This window comes from Ovis aries, chromosome 14 (genome assembly GCF_016772045.2).
Source record: "Ovis aries strain OAR_USU_Benz2616 breed Rambouillet chromosome 14, ARS-UI_Ramb_v3.0, whole genome shotgun sequence".
NCBI classification, from domain to species: Eukaryota; Metazoa; Chordata; class Mammalia; order Artiodactyla; family Bovidae; genus Ovis; species Ovis aries.
The window spans coordinates 66,116,705-66,135,115 of record NC_056067.1 but is presented as its reverse complement, the minus strand read 5'-3'; the positions used below and the strand labels follow the sequence as shown (position 1 = coordinate 66,135,115).

Sequence of the window (18,411 nt, the reverse complement as noted above, 5' to 3'; positions counted from 1 at the left end):
AACCATAATTTGATTTTAGGCCAAGAAGGCCAGGAAAAACCTTGCTGTATCCCAGATGCCTGCCACAGAGTTGGGGCTCCATCCTGGTTGTAGTAAGGAGCCGCAGAAGTGTTGGGAGCCAGAAGCACCAGGGTCTAAAATGTAGCTGGAAGGATGTTCCAGGCAGGGGAGTGAAAAGAAGGGGACTGGAAAGCAGGCTGGCAAATCAGGCTTCAGTCTGATCAGCACCTGGAAGCAAGATCTGATGCATATAAGGGAGGTGAAGCAGGAGGACTTTGTGATTATTTGGGCACCAGCTTGGCTCCCTAGAGAAACAGAGCAGCAGAGTTGATGTTGGAGAGGTGTCATCCCCCTCCTCCCCTCTTGCAAAGCCTCCTTACTGGAGGCAGCCACTTAAGAATTTTCTTATAACTGTTTTATGAAAATATTATTCACATACCATAAAGTTCAACCTCTTAAAGTATGTTGTTCTGTGGATTTTTTAGTATATTCACAGAATTGCAGCCATCACCAGTATCTAGAATTTTCATAACTCCAAAAAGAAACCTTATACACATTAGTGGTTACTCCCTGTTTCCCCAACTCCCAGCTCCTGGTAACCACTAATTTACTTCTCTCTGTGTTTTCCCATCGTGGACATTTCATATAAAGGGAACCATATAATATATGACCTTTTGTGTCTGCTTCTGTCACTTAGCATGTTTTGACAGGTTATCAATGTGATTATCATTTATCAATTTTTTTCTTTCTCATGACACAGAAATAGCCTTTTTTAAAAAATTTTAATTTTTACTTTATTTTGCTTTACAATACTGTATTGATTTTGCCATACATTGACATGAATCCACCACGGGTGTACATGAGTTCCCAATCCTGAACCCCCTCCCACCTCCCACCCCATATCTCTCTGGATCATCCCCGTGCACCAGCCCCAAGCATCCTGTATCCTGTATCGAACATAGACTGGCGATTCGTTTCTTACATGATAGTATACATGTTTCAATGCCATGAAATAGCCATTTTTAACTTAATGTTTCAGTTTCTTAGAAGTGTGTTAGTCGCTCAGTTGTGTCCAACTCTTTGCAACCCCATGGACTGTAGCCTGCCAGGCTCCTCTGTCCCTGGAATTCTCCAGGAAATAATACTGGAGTGGTTAGCCATTCCCTTCTCCAGGGGATTTTCCCAATTCAGGGATCAAACCCAGGTCTCTAGCATTGCAGAGACAAATTCTTTACTGTCTCAGCCACCAGAGAAGGGTTACTTCTAAATGAGAGATTTTTATTCTAATTCTTTGAATTTAGGTGTATCCTAACAATTTTCTACTATGAAAGACAAAAATAGTTCCATTACTATATTTAGGTTTTTCATTTCTAAGTCACAATAATGAATCAAGCAAATGGGAGATACTGTGATATAAAAATGTTAATAACATCTTTGCCTAACTTTGTGTCTCCCACTAAGTTTAAAAAAAAAAATCAACAACACCTCCCACAGTTCAAAAGTTGACTGGTGAAGTTTGTCCTAAGTGTGCTGTCCTCACATGGCAGCGCTGCTGTCTCTTGAGAGGCAAGGCCTGAATCACGTGATGCAGGGTGGTGGTTGTCTGGCATCAAAAGTTGAGTGACTGATGTTTGCTGCTGTTATAGTGTGCAGTCATTTTTAGATTCTGTAACATAATCAGTAGTGAAGCTAGACTAGGTTGAAAGATGGGCCCTGGATCAGTTGCTTGGGAATAGAAGTTAGCTGCAGTGAAATGCTATGAAGTTCTAATAACCACTGTGCTGCACTTAGCTGGCAATGTTTGTGAGGGTTTCTGAGAATTATTAGAGTCAATGCCAAGAAAATAAAATGGAGAATTCAAATAACACCACCCTCCAGTGTCTGAAGAGTTGTAATTTATAAGCACATACTCCTGGCCCTCTCTCCACACTCACTTTGGATCTTTCCCTCTGGGAAACTCAAGCCTTGAATATGTGAGTTTTGTATTAAGTGAGGTTTTCAGAAACACAGACAAGAGCCCCTTCCGCCTCTGTTCCCTCCAAATTAAATATTTATTGAAATAAAGTATTCACCTGGTAAAAACATCAAATGGCTGTCATCCCTTGTTATCGGTATAGTCTGATTTTAGAAACATGTTGGTTAATAAGTTTCAGCTAGTGGGAGTCCAGATCCCATTATTCTGATGAATAGGGAAAATAATAATATTCCAGCCCATTAAAAAACCCCAGCCAGCCACTCCAAATGTGGAAACTCTTAAACTCCTCCGTAACAATCCACCAAAGTTTTCTGCACAATAAACTTTCATATAAGACATCAGTTAATGGAATACTCTGCTCCCATCATTGATTGTCTCAAGGATGAACACACTCTAGTTACATTTTCCTTCTCTGCAAAGAGCTTGCCCTAAAATAGTAATAGATCATGAAGTTTTGAAGATGCTGAAGAGTCCATCTGAACTTCGCTAGGTTCCATGAAGGGGCCAGTGGTCAGAGAATTCAGGTAATTCAGGAGCAATCAGATGAGATACTGCCAGGCAAACAGCTGAGACCCAGCTCATCACCCTCTGCGTCCTCCCGTGGTTTAGATGTGTGGCGGGTGTATCAGATTTCATAAAGGCCTTAGAATGTCTAGATAAATGCTTACGCATGTAGGCAAAGCCATCTGTCCAAAAATGTTTACAAGAATTTGGGTGAAATATCTTTGCAATTCATCATGGCAGATAATAATTTGGAAGATGGGAATTCAGGTAAGGGTTACCTGAGAATTGGAAGGGCTCACTCCTACCTAGAGATGGGCCCTTCTCTGCCCTGTCACCTAGCTCCTGAACGTTGGGTAACAGTGACACTCCTCTCCCAGCCCCACCGCTTCTCTCCACAGCTGGTGAGGCTAGGTGCCTGTCTCCTGCCATCTCTTCCTTGTGTTTCATTACCAGCCTCAGTTTTGCATTTTCCTTTGTGTCCCTAAGGCCTCCATGAATTGTGAGCCCTAATGTTGGGGCATGTTCTGCTGGGGGTCTTTTTTTTTCTATCTGGCAGACCATGGATCCTTCAATTTTGATGACATCTCTCAACTCTGGAAATATGTTTTATTTAGAATTTTTGGACAAATTCTATAACTATAGAAAAACATAAAAAGTGATCAACTAGACAGGGTCCCTCCCATCACTCCAAATGAACAATTGTTTGGCTGTATTTTCTTTGCTTTCTTTTTTAGTACCCAATTACATTCTTCTCCCGCCCTTCCTGAGAACAGCCACTTAAAATATGTATACAGCAAGTCCATTTTCATACTATGTAGATAGTATGATACATGTAGATAATAAACTAGATATAAGGTAATAAATAATCATATAATTTTTAACAATGCTTTATACGTGTTTTCTTTACGCCTTTCAAGGTCAATTTTGAGGTTTCTCCATGTGAGTATAAAGATTGGGTGCATGTCTTTTTGCCCCATCAAAGACATGCACTGTATATTCATCTCTTCTGTGGATAGGCTTATAAGTCCTCCCTCCCTCTACCATTTTCCCTATTTCAAACAAAGCTGTGTGGACATTGCAGTTTACTTGTGTGCGCATGTGAGTTTATCTAGGCATACCACTGGAAGCAGAATTTTGCTAAGGCGCAGGGCGTATGTGTTGTCAGAATGACCAGTGCTGCCACGTGGTTCTGAAAGAGCAAAGCCTCTTCTCAGTCTCCCCACTCTGAGGGAAGGTGTCTGTTTCCATCTTTGCTGCCACTTGACAATATTAATATTGGGGCTTTTAATTTTTGCTTACCTTGAAACCAAGAAAATGTATTACTTTAATTTGCATGTCCTTGATTGCTTGTGGGGTTGAATATCTTTGCATGTAGTTATTGGTCATCTGTATTGCCTTCTCTCTCTGTCTCACTCCCATCTCTAGATTTCTGTAGACTCTTGATATATAAGCATTTCATGCTTTCTGGATCCTGAGTGTTTGCTGTATACGGATTATCTTCTCCCAGTCTATAGCTTGTCTTAACTTTCAGTTCAGTTCAGTCGCTCAGTCCTGTCCAACTCTTTGCAACCCCATGGACTGCAGCACGCCAGGCCTCCCTGTCCATCACCAACTTCCGGAGTTTACCCAAACTTATGTCCATCGAGTCGGTGATGCCATCTAACCGTTTCATCCTCCGTTGTCCCCTTCTCCTGCCTTCAATCTTTCCCAGTATCAGGGTCTTTTCAAATGAGTCAGCTCTTCGCATCAGATGGGCAAAGTATTGGAGATTCAGCTTCAACATCAGTCCTTCCAGTGAACACCCAGGACTGATCTCCTTCAGAATGGACTGGTTGGATCTCCTTGTAGTCCTAGGGACTCTCAAGAGTCTTCTCTAACACCACAGTTCAAAAGCATCAATTCTTCGGTGCTCAGCTTTCTTTATGGTCCAACTCTCACATCCATACATGACTACTGGAAAAACCATAGCCTTGACTAGATGGAACTTTGTTGGCAAAGTAATGGCTCTGCTTTTTAATATGCTGTCTAGGTTGGTCATAACTTTCCTTCCAAGGAGTAAGCGTCTTTTAATTTCATGGCTGCAATCACCATCTGCAGTGATTTTGGAGCCCCCCAAAATAAAGTCAGCCACTGTTTCCACTGTTTCCCCATCTTTTTGCCATGAAGTGATGGGACTGGATGCCATGATCTTAGTTTTCTGAATGTTGAGCTTTAAGCCAACTTTTTCACTCTCCTCTTTAACTTTATGGTGTCTTTTATCAGGGAAATGTTTTTTGGTATATTTTTGTCAAATGTATTTGTTTTTGCTTATGGCTAGCATTTTATGTAAAGAAGTCCTTTATTTTAAGACAAAATCCCTTCCTGTCCTTCCCCTTTATATTGTTTTCCTGAGGTTATTTATATGACCTCCTGACCTGATTGCTGTATTTTCTGTCTCTTCGTATTCTGTGGATTCTTGTACTCCAAGCCTCTTGTATCATCCTGTCCTGTTTTATACTGAAACTTTCCAATCTGGGGATTAGAATTTCAGATAATTGAAAGTTCTGTGTGACTGCACCCTGGATTCTCTGTCCCCTTGGCTGCTAAGTTTAGTCTCCACCTGTGCAGATATTTGGCCCTCCGATCTGTCTGTTTACCAGAGAACTGTGTGACTGTGCAGCTGAGCAGCTTTGGTTCCTGACTTCCACTGCCTCCTTGTCTCTCTTCTGTCTCTCCTGACAAGTCTCATTCTAAGCTGCATGGGCCTGGGTGGGCCACGATCACCAGGTCAGTTCTACTTGCAGTTTCCTGGGTATACAGCTGACTGTCAGGTCATCCACAGACCCCCTCCTCTCTCCCTGTTTTGGGCTGAAGGGGGTCTCAACTCCAGGGTGGTCACTCACCTGGGCAACCTGAGAACCTCTTACACACTTTCCCATCAGATAGAGTGGCTGGCAGGGAGGAGGGGCAACCTGCAAAGGTGTCCTGAATAGAGACTTTTAAGCCTGATTTTCTCTCCTGACTTCAGTGGCATTTAAACCCAGAGCTCGGAGCCTCTCCTGGGGTGCTGCTTCCACTGCAGCCCCCTCTCACATGCAGGGTAGGGGTCTCTGGTGTTTCATTGGTCAGCCACACTTTCCTCTGCGCCCCATCTTACAGGAATGTGTGGACCACCACGTGCTGATGGCTTCTTTTCTTCACTGGCTTTTCTTTAAAACTAGGTGGTTTTGGGGACTTTGGCTAGTTGGTCCAGTGGCAGAGACTGTGCTCCCAATGCTGGGGTCCCAGGTTCAATCCCTGGTCAGGGAACTAGATCCCATATGCTGCAACTAAGACCTGGCACAGTCAAATAAATAAAAATAAATATTAAAAAAAAAAAAGCTAGGTGATTTTTAAACCTATTAGTTTCCTGCGGTGCTATGACAGATTACCACAAACAATGACTTAGAGCAACATGAATTTATTCTCTTGTTCTGGAGCTCTAAGTCTAGAATGGGACCACAGGGCTCTTATCTTCCTGGAGGCTCAGGGGAGAATTGGCTCCCTTGCTTTTACTCAGTTCTGGAGGCATCTGCATTTTTTGGCTCGTGGGCCTTCCTTCCAGTTTGCATCACTCTGAACTCTGCTTCCATTGTCTCATTTTCTCTGATGCAGACCCTCTTGCCTCCTTCACTTGTAAGCACCATTATGATTACATTGAGCCCGCCTGGATAATCCAAGATAATCTCCCCATCTCAGCATCCTTAATGTAATCACATCGCTGTAACTGACATCTTTTGTCATGTTGAGGTAACGGTCATTAGGATGTGGACGTCTTTGGCAGGACCATTATTCAGCTGACCACAGACATCCACGTTCATCAGCCTTAGCAAATGTCACCTTTCAGCTTTCTGCCTTTGCATCTATTTGGATACCTTAAAAAGAAAAAAGCTAGATCCTATGATAGGCCATAATGGAAAAGAGTGGTTTTTTTTAATGTATATATATGTATAACAATCAGTTTGCTGTACAACAGTTGCAAACAACATTGGAAATCAACTATATATCAATAAAAATACATTTTAAAAAATAAGTTTTTTTTTTAAGAGTCCAGTATTAGGAAAAACTGTATTTTATAGCAAAGCCCAGATATCACATTGTTTCACCCATGTTTATGTCTGAGACATACCCACCTTTTAGGAAATGAACACAATACCTTTATCACACCCAACAAAATTAACAGTAATTCTTTAGTATTACTTAGTACCAAGCCTGCATTCAGTTTTCCCCACTTGTCCCCAAGATATCTTTTGCAGTTGGTTTACTCAGATCAGGATCCAAGCAGGGATGGCACATTGCCTGCATTTCATGTGCTGATGAAGCCAGGTTGCCTGTCCTGTTGGTTTGCCTGATTTCGCCCTTGTGATGTCCTTGGATGCGTTCCTTCATCCTGTCTCCCGTAGATGGATAGTGGAGTTGGAGGCGAGAGCAGTTCCAGGCTCTGTATTTTGGGCAAGAGTCCTTGGTAGGTGGTGCCGAGTCCCTCCTGTGCTGCATCAATGGGCACAAGTTGTATGTTGTCCCATTTCCAGATGATGTGATGGATTAGTGGGTGCAGGTATAGTCAGCCTGATCCCTCCGTTGTAAATTTCCCTGTCTGCTTTTCACCTGTAGTTTAGCAGTTATCACTGATCATTGCCAGAGTGCCAGGGTCCACTGTTTTATTAGGGGTTGTGAATTCTTTCTAGTGATTTTTTTCCTTCTGTCTCTGTTAAAGGTGGTTGTTCCTTTTTAAGTATTTGTGTGGGGATCTGTTGGGGTCTTTGGAGGAGTGGGAGATAAACTTGTGGCTCATTCCACCTGCTTGACTGCTGCCAGGGTGTGGGCTTGGATATTGTTAACTGTTGAACTTGGAAGCCATGTAAGTAGGTGCCGCCTTCCAGGGAGATAGCATCCTAAGAGCACCCTGGGCAGGAAGCATGGCCTCCTGCCTAGGCCCCCTGTTTTGCCGAAAGCTTTCACTTTCGTGTCAGGTTCAAAGGATTTGTTAACAAAATAAGCCACTCGCTATGTACAAATAAATAATACAAATATTTGTCAGAGAATTATCTACCTTACTTTCAATATACTAACATTAAAAGAGAAATAGAGCAGAGGATACATCACTAAATTGGGTTTTGACCAACATCCAGACTTAAACAGTGCTGGGAAGTCACAAGTCACAGCACATCTGGAGTCCCATTTGGGAAAGGGTCCCAGGCAGCGTGTCCACCCTGTGGGTGAGACTTCAGAGATTGCAGTTCAGGTTCCTGCTTATAATCCAAGGACAGAGGCAAACTGATATCATCATCAATATGTGACCAAACTGCAAGCCTGGTTTCATGTTAATGCTGCTTGTTTTGTCTTGTGAAACTTGGAATGTTGCTGGGGCTTGGGGTTTAGTTGGGGCTTGGTTGGCCAGGCCCCCTTCAGGGGCTCAAGGACCTCAAGATTCCTACCTCATTTTATCTAAGGTGCTGCAAGTCTTGCACTCAGCATGCAGTTACTCCCAGTCAGGGTACTGTCCACACAGCTTAGAAGCAAGGTCAGAGACCTGTTCTGCTTTGTCCCTGAAGCCTAAACAAGACTATTTTTTAAAAATTTCCCTAACACCCCTGAGTGTATCACTCTGGAAGTACAGTGAGTTCATGCTTTGTGCACACTTAGGTTTTGTGTACTTCTCTACCTGAATGTCACATTTAAGTAAAAATGTTTACATTACCCAAAAATGTAGAGGCAGCTGCCATTAAGAAAACTCAGACCTGGGCAGGTCTTTAAGAGGAAAACCCATTGTCATTGAGGAGGAGTTTGGGAGGGTTTCACCATAGGAGGCTGTGATCAGCAGTTGTAAACATTTTTTGAAGTAAGAGAATCACTGGACCAGAAGCAATTCTGTGTTTCAAGCCAGTTGTGTGAAGGGGGTGAGGGGAGCAGTTCAGACCAGTAGAGAAATCTACATTGAAGACCGAGCATGAGAGCTGGCCCTTATCAGAGATGACAGGCTTCGTTTATGAGCCGTGACCCACAGGGACGGAAGGAAGGCGGCCGTATGTGGTTGGAAGAGAAGTGTTTAACAGGCTTGTAGAGGTTCACCAGATGCTGTGAGGGGAAGCACACTGCACATGTGTCCATTCAGTGGGCGTTTGTCTTGAGGGAATTCTGTGCTGACCTGGAGGAGAGGACCATAGTGGATAGATAGGCCAAGAGAGAGGCATCAAAAGGAGGAGGGGCTGTGGGGTTTATAGCACACCTCCCGTAACACACAGCTCACTCCCCACTGCCCTCTTGAGGGAAGACATGCCCCTGCCCCACCCTGGAAGTGCCCAGATACCTGAGACTCAATTTGATGGCTTCAAATGACTGTACAGGATGCATTCATTGCAAAAATCAGACATCCTTTAAATTTTTCTAGTGGGTATTCCTGGTTCTTTTTCTTAAAAATGTCAGTTTGAACTTTTTAGAACTCAAAGTGCTTTGATAGCAACTGTTAGTGGTTCTCCTTGGCTTGGATAGCTCTGCTTAGTCCTGGCCCACCCCACCTCCAGTCCTTGGGAGGTTGTCCTCAGAAATAGTCTGGGAGTGGAAACTTCTCTCTGTGCCCAGGAAGGCAGCCTCTGAATGTTTAGAGAACCCTTCCAGGTCCTGGATCCACTTGTGGAGCAGATGTCAGCCCCAGGTTTTCTGCTTTGTGATCAGGGTTCATGTTCTGCGTCCATCCTGGTCCTGGTCTTAGTCTTGGTCTCACTAAGTGTCTGCAGCTCTGGAGAAGCAGGAAGAACTGTCCAGATACTACCCAGTGTTACTAGAATTGAGCAAGACTTGGGAGAGAGCTGCTCATTTTTATTGTGGTTACTGTGAGCCCAGGTATCCACTTTCCTAAGAATACATCTCAAATGCAGGGCCCTGGCTGGCTCCCAGTGAGACCTTATCCACATCAGTCAGAATATTGAATACATTCAGGGCAATTCCTCTATGTCCTGTTTCCTCCCCAACGCTGTCAGCCCTACTCCCTCCCCAGAAAACACTAGATGGAGTGAGGGGCAGGGAGGGTGTCTCCAGGTTGAAGAGGAACATGTCTGGTCTTTTAGGAACCAGTGACCTTCAATGATGTGGCTGTGGACTTCACGCAAGAGGAGTGGGGGCAGCTGGACCTTGTTCAGAGGACCCTGTACCGTGACGTGATGCTGGAGACCTATGGGCACCTGCTGTCTGTAGGTAAGCTGCTGGCTGACCAAATAAATGAAGCTGTCCTTGCAATACCCTCCACTCTCCCTGTTTACCATCTTATATGAGCCTCAGGAGGGCCGAGGTGATCATGAGCCCTGAGGTTCAAGGATGGAGTCCCTACTGATCATAAAGTATGAAGTGAAGTCGCTCATGGAAAGAGTAGGGGAAGGAGGGTTACCTGACTACACAAGTCCGTGTTTTTCCTCTTCATGTAGGGAATCAGATCACCAAGCCTGAGGTCATCTCCCTGCTGGAGCAAGGAGAAGAGCCATGGTCAATGGAACCAGCATATCCTCTTCAAGGCACTTGTCCAGGTGAGAGCAGGCCCCAGGTGGGAGTGAGGAACCTTCCTTCAAGCCCTACTTTTTGAGAAAAGGGCTGAGGCCATGAGGCGTTCACTTCCTCAGAGAGCATCACAGGTCCTTCCGAGGAGTTTCATCGCTTGCACTATTTTCAGAGCAAAGATGCCCACCTCCTTACCAAGGCAGCAGTTTTAGCATGCTGCAGTTCCCTCCTTACCCCTCCTATTATCTGCTGTCCCTTTTGTCTAAGAAGACTTCTCATTCATTCACCTACTTCTTAGTTTTTCATTGTAACACTTGTATCCTTATAGTCACAGACTCTTCTTTCCAAAAAAAAAAAAAAAAAAAAACCCCAGCAAAAAGTGATTGTTTCATACAGATAATGTAACTACATGATTTAAAAACTCAAAGCTATATAAAATGGGTAAGTGAAAGAAAGTTTCATTTATACTTATTCACACTGTTCTTATCCTCCAGAAAGACACACAGAAACACACAAAGGTAAACCCCTTTCCTTTTACTATAAATTTTTGGTTATTTTATTAGTGGTTTTCCTGGGAATTATAATGAACATCTTAATTTGCAGCAGTTTAGTTTGGATTTTATGTAATTGTCTTTTAAATCAGATAGGAAACAAATAAAAATGCATTTATACAGTCTTGTATGTACCTATGTAGTTACCTTTATTGTTGGTCTGTATTTTGAGTTATTGTCTTTTCATTTCAGTCTGAAGAACTCCATTTAGCGTTTCTCATAGGGCAGCTTTACTAGCAAACTCTTACTTTTGTTTTATCAGGGAAGGTCTTGATTTCTCTATTTTTGAATGATAGTTTTGCCAGGTATAGAATTCGTGGTTGACACATTTCTTCTTTCTGTCCTCCCTGGTTTCTGATGAGAAATAAGCTGTTAATCTTGTTGAGGATCCCGTGTGTGTGATGACTTGCTTCTCTCTTGTTGCTTTCTGGATTCTTTCTTTGAGTTTTGAAAATTTAACTACAGTGCATATGCACGTGGCCTTCTAGATTCCCAGGAATGTGTTAGAACTTTTCCAAGCTCCTATGCATATCTCACTCCTCAGCTTTTCCTTTCATTTTTTAGTTTGTATATCGTTTGCCCCAACCATTTTGCATCATCTCAGACAGTAATTAAAAAAAAAGAGAGACTTCTTAAAACTTTGCCTGGAAATGTTTGACAGATCCCTACTTCCTAGAAGTAAGTATGTGCAAGTTCCCACAAGCCTTTCAAGTGGGATCTTTCTGGGAACCACCAAACAGCTCAGATAATGACTATTCTTTCGGAGTGAGGCTTTGAAAAAGCTCTAGCTTTGTTCTGTTTCCTTCAGCACCAGAAATATGAGATGTTATTTTTCAAGGTTACCGCTGAGTTTAGGAGTCAGAGATGGGATTAGGCTAAGTTAAAATGCTACAAATCTGTTACTATCGAAATTAACTATTCTCCTTGAATAAACTCTCTGGGTCACTGCACAGCTTTGGTTAAGCATATAGGCACACATAGTTACTTCTCACCTTTCCAAAGGTGAAAAAGAGTACACATAGTTCTGTATTTTGTTATTTTTAATTTAACAATATACTGTGCTCTCTCTTGAATCCTAAAGGTGGACATCTTCCTGTCCACTCTAACGAAGTGGGCTTTTGTGGAGTCTGCCCCCATCTGGATCTGAAACCTTGTACCAAGGCGTCGTAATTTCCAGTAGCTTTTATGTGCTGACCTTTCTGAGTAATCATCCTGAGCCCTGTGGGTCCACCAGCTCCAGCCTTACACTTCTGCCTTCTTGCAGATCATCTCAGCTGTCTCCTTGATACTGATAGAACCAGGAATCTCAGCTATCCCTTCTGGCTGGTGTCCCCATCTTCCTGATGTGTATTCCTTGTTCAGCCTTCTGTGAGTCCCTGGAGCTGGAAATGGGGAAGTCATCCTGACTCCCTGTTCTTTCCTCTCTAAGAAGTAATCTCTCTCCTCATCCAGCTCAAGTTGCTGAGTAAATTTTTGTTATGAGCCTCTCAGGTGGCATTTCTAGATTTACATCCCTGAAGTTTTCCATTATGAGGTCTCTGCCAGTAAATCTACAATGACTTGCATTACCTGTTAAATACCTGACTCGATTTCAAGGCCTTCCTATTTTCCTCTATTTTCTTTTTCTCTCATTATTTCCTGCCTGATTCCTGGAGTTTACTCAGCTGGCACCCTTAGGGATGTGTGGTGCCTTTGCTTGTCACAGCTTGCCTCTGCTTGTGCCATTCTGGCAGTCTGTACTTGAGCCATGCTCGAAGGCTGAGCTCATGTCGTTTCTTGTGGGTGAAACCTTCCTGGATGGCTTCTGTCGTGCTGATCTCCTTTTCTGGGCTCCCACCTGCTTAGCATCTGCAGCCCCACAGTCACAGTGATGTATAATGTTTCGATTGTCCTCTCATCACAGAGATTATAATTTGCAGGTGGAAGATATGCTCAGGTCACAAATACTGATTGTAAAGCTAGTCAGAAATTGTTTGGTCAGTGACTTGGTCAGCTACCATTTTAAAAAGTTTTTTACTGGGAAAATTCAAAAGCTATTTGAAGATCATTCCCAGACTTCTGGGGCTTCCCTGGTGGCTCAGCAGGTAAAGAACCTGCCTGCCAATGCAGGAGATGCAAGTTTGATCCCTGGGTCTTGAAGATCCCCTGGAGGCGGAAATGCAACCCACTCCAGTGTACTTGCCTGGGAAATCCCATGTACAGAGGAACCTGGTAGATTACAGTCCATGGGGTCACAAAGAATTGGACACAACTGAGCACAAAGAGGGACTCTCTAACTTCTAGGAGCTCAGCTTAAAATTGATAATAAATGCCAGTTCTTCAGCAGAGTAGAATCTCTCTCTGTTGTGATGGACTGGGTAGTAAAAGGGGAAAATAGTATATAGTGAAGAAAGCAGAAAAACCTGAAGAAAACAAGGATCTAGGTCCGTATTGGGTTCCTGTAGCTTTTAGACACTGTGGTATGTTGAATAATGTTACCCTCCTCCCTTCACAAAATGTCCACATCCAAAGCTGAATATGGTGCTTTATGTGGCAAACGTGGCTTTTCAGATGTGAGTTAAACTAGGAATCTTTTGAGATGCAAAGATTATCTTCGATTGTCTGAATGGGCCCATTATAATCATGAGATCCTTATAAGAGTGAGTATCAGAGACCCCAATATGATTGACAGAAGCAGAAATGGGAATAATATACTTTGAAGATAGAGGAGCTACAAGTCAAAGAATGCAGGCAGCTTTTAAAGCTGGGAAAAGCAAGGATATGGATTCTCCCCTAGAGCTTCTGAAGGAAAGCTATTTTCATTTCAGCCCAGTGAAAGCCATTTATAACCTCTGACTTTCAGACTGTGAGATGGGTGATTTGTTATAGCAGCAATAGGAAACTAGTAAAGACCCTTCTGTTGTTGGAGGACTGATACCTCAGCAGTGATGATAGGTGGCTTCCACATCTTGAATTTGCCAGACATTTTGTTGGTTTTACGATCTCATTCAATCCTCAGAAAACTCACCTAAGGAGAGTGGCAGAGCCCGTAATTAAATACAGATTATCAGACTATAACTCCTGTGCCTTTCCATTGTAGTATGCTGGCTTTCAAGTCTTCTCTTCTGCCATCACTCTGCAAACTATTCTGCAGTGTAACAAGAACTCAGGAGTACCCTTAAACTTTGTGATTTTTGACCTTTGGGCAGATGGTTTTGTGTTACTGAGTGAACTCTGTGGAATAGGAAATAAGGCTTGATGCCTTGTTGGTGATACTTTCACTTAACACCCCTTTTTTTGGTAGATGTCAAAATAGGAGAACAATAGGACATTACAACAAAGAAATGAATTGACACGCTTTAATAATTTAAATATTAGTTGCTGAGGGGCTGGTTGTTCATCTGTCTTTTGCTTAACCAGTTATTATTTTTTCACCTTAGTAGTATTAAATGTGTCAGGATCCTCCAGACAACCCCCCCAAGTTCAGTAATTCGCTGGAAGTACACACTGGACTCAGAAAGCATTAAACTCAGGGTAATGGATTGTTACAGTGAAATAATACAGAGCAGCATCAACAGAGGGTAAGGTGTGTGGTTCTAAGTCCAGAGGAAACCAAGTGCAGGCTTTCAGTAGTCCCTTGTTCTAGTCCTCCTTTACATGGGGAAATGTTCCTAAATGGGTTTTATTCATATTCAGTACACATTTTGTATTCTAGTTAACTACTTACGTTCACTCTTTACTATTTTCCTCTTTCCTGTTATGATCTTTCTTTGGGTTACCAGTGTATTTGGAAACAAGTTCACACTTGTCTTTTCAATAACATGGGCAATAAATCTTACCTTGTCCACCCTACTCTTAGAATTTGTTTCTCTATACTCTCATGGACTTTTTCTGTTTATTTCAGAATGGATGAAAAATCTTGAAAGCAAAGCGTTGATCCCAACACAGAGCATATTGGATGAGGAACAGTCTCATAGCATGAAGTTGGAGAGATACATATGGGATGATCCTTGGTTCTCCAGGTTAGAAGTTTTGGGATGTAAAGACCAATTAGAAATGTATCACGTGAACCAGAGTACAGCTATGAGGCAGATGGTCTTCATGCAAAAGCAGATACTATCTCAAAGAGGCTCTGAGTTCTGTGAACTTGGAGCAGGGTGTAGCCAGAGCTTAAGCATTGTTCCATCTCAGAAAGTTTCTCAAGTGGAACATTTCTATAAGCCTGATGTAAATGCTGAAAGTTGGAGATGTAACTCAGCCATAATGTATACTGATAAGATTACCTGTGAAAAGAATGAGTATGACAAAGCCTTCTACCAGTCCATGCAGCCTGTTCACCCTGCAAGGGTACAGACTGGAGATAATCTTTTAAAATGCACTGATACTGTTAAATCTTTTAATCATATACTGCATTTTGGTGATCATATGGGAATGCATACAGGAGAAAAACTCTATGAATATAAGGAATGCCATCAAATCTTTAACAAGAGCCCATCATTTAATGAACATCCGGGAATTCACATTGGAGGAAACCAGTATGATTACAAAGAATATGAAAACATCTTTTACTTTTCATCCTTTATGGAACATCAAAAAATTGGTACTGTAGAGAAAGCATATAAATACAATGAATGGGAGAAAGTCTTTGGGTATGACTCCTTCCTTACACAACATACAAGCACTTACGCTACAGAGAAACCTTATGAATATAATGACTGTGGAACATCTTTCATTTGGAGTTCTTACCTTATCCAACATAAGAAAACTCATACTGGAGAGAAACCCTATGAATGTGATAAATGTGGAAAGGTTTTTAGGAATCGTTCAGCCCTTACTAAACATGAACGGACTCACACTGGAATAAAACCTTATGAATGTAATAAATGTGGAAAAGCCTTCAGCTGGAATTCTCATCTTATTGTACATAAGAGAATTCATACAGGAGAGAAACCTTATGTATGTAATGAATGTGGGAAGTCTTTCAACTGGAACTCCCATCTTATTGGGCATCAGAGAACTCATACTGGAGAGAAACCTTTTGTATGTACTGAATGTGGGAAATCTTTCAGCTGGAGCTCTCACCTTATTGCCCATATGAGAATGCATACTGGAGAGAAGCCCTTTAAATGTGATGAATGTGAAAAAGCTTTTAGGGATTACTCAGCCCTTAGTAAACATGAAAGAACTCACTCTGGAGCAAAACCATATAAATGTACTGAATGTGGAAAATCCTTCAGCTGGAGCTCCCATCTTATTGCCCATCAGAGAACTCACACAGGAGAGAAACCCTATAACTGTCAGGAATGTGGCAAAGCATTCAGAGAACGTTCAGCCCTCACTAAACATGAAATAATTCATTCTGGGATTAAGCCCTATGAATGCAATAAATGTGGAAAATCCTGTAGCCAAATGGCTCACCTTGTTAGACATCAAAGAACTCATACTGGAGAAAAGCCCTATGAATGCAATAAATGTGGAAAATCCTTCAGCCAGAGCTGTCACCTTGTTGCTCATCGGAGAATCCACACTGGTGAGAAACCCTACAAATGTAATCAATGTGAAAGATCCTTTAACTGTAGCTCTCATCTTATCGCTCACCGGAGAACTCATACTGGAGAGAAACCATATAGATGTAACGAGTGTGGAAAAGCATTTAATGAGAGTTCTTCCCTTATTGTACATCTGAGAAACCATACTGGAGAAAAACCCTACAAATGTAATCATTGTGAGAAAGCTTTCTGTAAGAATTCTTCTCTTATTATCCATCAGAGAATGCATAGTGGAGAGAAACGCTTTATATGCAGCAACTGCGGAAAAGCCTTTAGTGGTCACTCCGCCCTCCTCCAACACCAGAGAATTCATAGTGAAGAGAAACTCTGTGAATTGAATTGATGAGGTTTTTATTTTATTGTACACTTGATAACACACTGAAAAAACCCTATAAGTATAATCAAGCGGGGAAATTTAATAAGAGCTTAGTAAGACTTCTCCCCCTATTAATCAGTAGAAATTATCTTCATAGAAGAAACCTGTGAATGAAAAGAATAAGTAAAAGCCTTCCACAGTTTTGTAGCCCTTGTTTAAAATCAAATAAGTACAATGAAGAGAACTCCAGACTCCCCTCATGGTTCACCAGGAATCCTACTTGAGCAACATGAACATAGGGAATGAAACGTCTATTAGTAAGAGATCTCTACTGTTTGTGGCTCAGAGTGCATTGTTATGGGAAAAACTTTATCTTAGAAAAGTATTTTCAACTGGAAATACACTCCAGCATCAAGCTGGAGTATTGAATGGAAGCTTTACAATAACATTTGTGCATCATTATGGAAACACAGATTGTGCTATTGTAAGAGGAGGGTCTGGGTGCCCTTTAAGAATAGAATATGGAATACTAAACCTGAATTTAAGAAAAAAATAGTATTGAATGAGATATTTACTGTTGATCAAGATTAGCCTTAGAAAAGAGTAGTAAATGAGATTACTAATGATGGAAAGGTTATTGTGCAGAAGTATGAGACTGATGTTCTTGGAACAAAAGGTGATACTTCATAACCTAGTGTGTCAGTGTCCATGGTTTACTCATTACTGCAGTTGGATGTTTAGTTTGTAATCTATTTTAGGCAATCACATAAGTTATAATTATGGACACTGAGTCAGAACGCATAACATAAAGGAATAAAAAGGACACAAAACTGTATATACATATCAACTAGAACATCTGAAAAGTGTATTTGCATAAGGACTGGAAATACTCATGGGTAAATTAACCTAATAAGATTTTAAGTTTTACAAACACATACAGCAGTTACCATGTACTAGACTTTTAAAAAAATACTTTTCAGATATTAACTTATTCAGTCCCCTTAATTCTATAAGATAGGAACTATTATTATCTCAGCTTTACAAGTGGGGAAGCTGAGGCAGAGATCATAAGAAACCTACCTAAGGACACACAACTAGTTAGGAGTAGAGAGATTGACTCCAGAGTTCATGTTTATAACCACTGTGTTACGCTGCCTCTGCAGTGATTATTTTTTTTCCCTTAATGTGTTTTTAAAAATTTTCTTCACTGTTTTTATAGTAGATATTTGATAATAAAATCAAAATCCTAAACAATGAGAAAGTTACCTGGCTCTTTGCCTGTGGAATTTCTGGTAATATGAGAGCAAAGCTCCCTTTGAAATATGAAGTCTAGATTGGACATTGAGAATCACTGCATTTTCTGGGCTCTGGTTTTCCAAGAATTTCACCACCTCCATCCCTGAAGATTATAGTCAACCAGGGGCTGGAGGACTCGCTGGAGGTTTGGGCAAGTCAGGGGAATTAGAATTACCCTTCATGAGGCAGAGACCAAGAAACACCTCTGCACAGGAGATCCCCGTTTCTCAAGGTCTCCCTGGGATGCAGTGATTCCTTATCTTCTCTAGATGAAAAGATTGCTTGATAGTAGGGAGGACTCAGAAGGGAAGAGAGATCATCAGTCATCTCATAAAGTGAGAAAGTTTCTCTGCTCAGAGTGGAAAGAGGGGGTAAGATGAATAGGAGGACTTGGGTGGTGTTTCTTTGGTTCACAAATATTTCCTCTGTTTCCCTAAAGTTGGGCTATAATTTGGGACCAACAATCCTTCCTGGATAGGTTTCAATGGTATTGGTTAGAAATCCAGGGTACAAAAGGTTCATCTAGTTCTCTAGGGGTCCATGACGCTCCAGGGGGTGAGAAGCAGTCACCTGCTGGTATTGTGGGATGCTGTGTTCACTATCTGATGCCTATAGCTGGTGCTTATATAGGTGGTAACATCTGATCCCTACCTTAATGTATAGTTAACCCAATAAATGTTGTAGGGGTAAATTAATTGGATTTCTCATGTGATTTGTGCAAAGATCATTGAA

At 41.8% G+C, this 18,411-nt stretch overlaps 1 protein-coding gene across 12 annotated transcripts in view; it reads left to right on the top strand.

The window, feature by feature from the left end:
- LOC101111481 (zinc finger protein 606) overlaps positions 1–18,374 on the top strand; it is a 68,738-nt gene extending 50,364 nt beyond the window's left edge. For all 12 annotated transcript variants that reach the window (XM_060399203.1, XM_060399205.1, XM_060399201.1 and 9 more), the window contains 3 exons: positions 9,565–9,691; positions 9,919–10,017; positions 14,423–18,374. In XM_060399203.1, the coding sequence (XP_060255186.1) occupies positions 9,565–9,691; positions 9,919–10,017; positions 14,423–16,410 (2,214 nt within the window). In that variant the 3' untranslated portion in view covers positions 16,411–18,374. The remainder of the gene's footprint in view (positions 1–9,564; positions 9,692–9,918; positions 10,018–14,422) is intronic.
- The last annotated feature ends 37 nt before the right edge of the window (positions 18,375–18,411 follow it).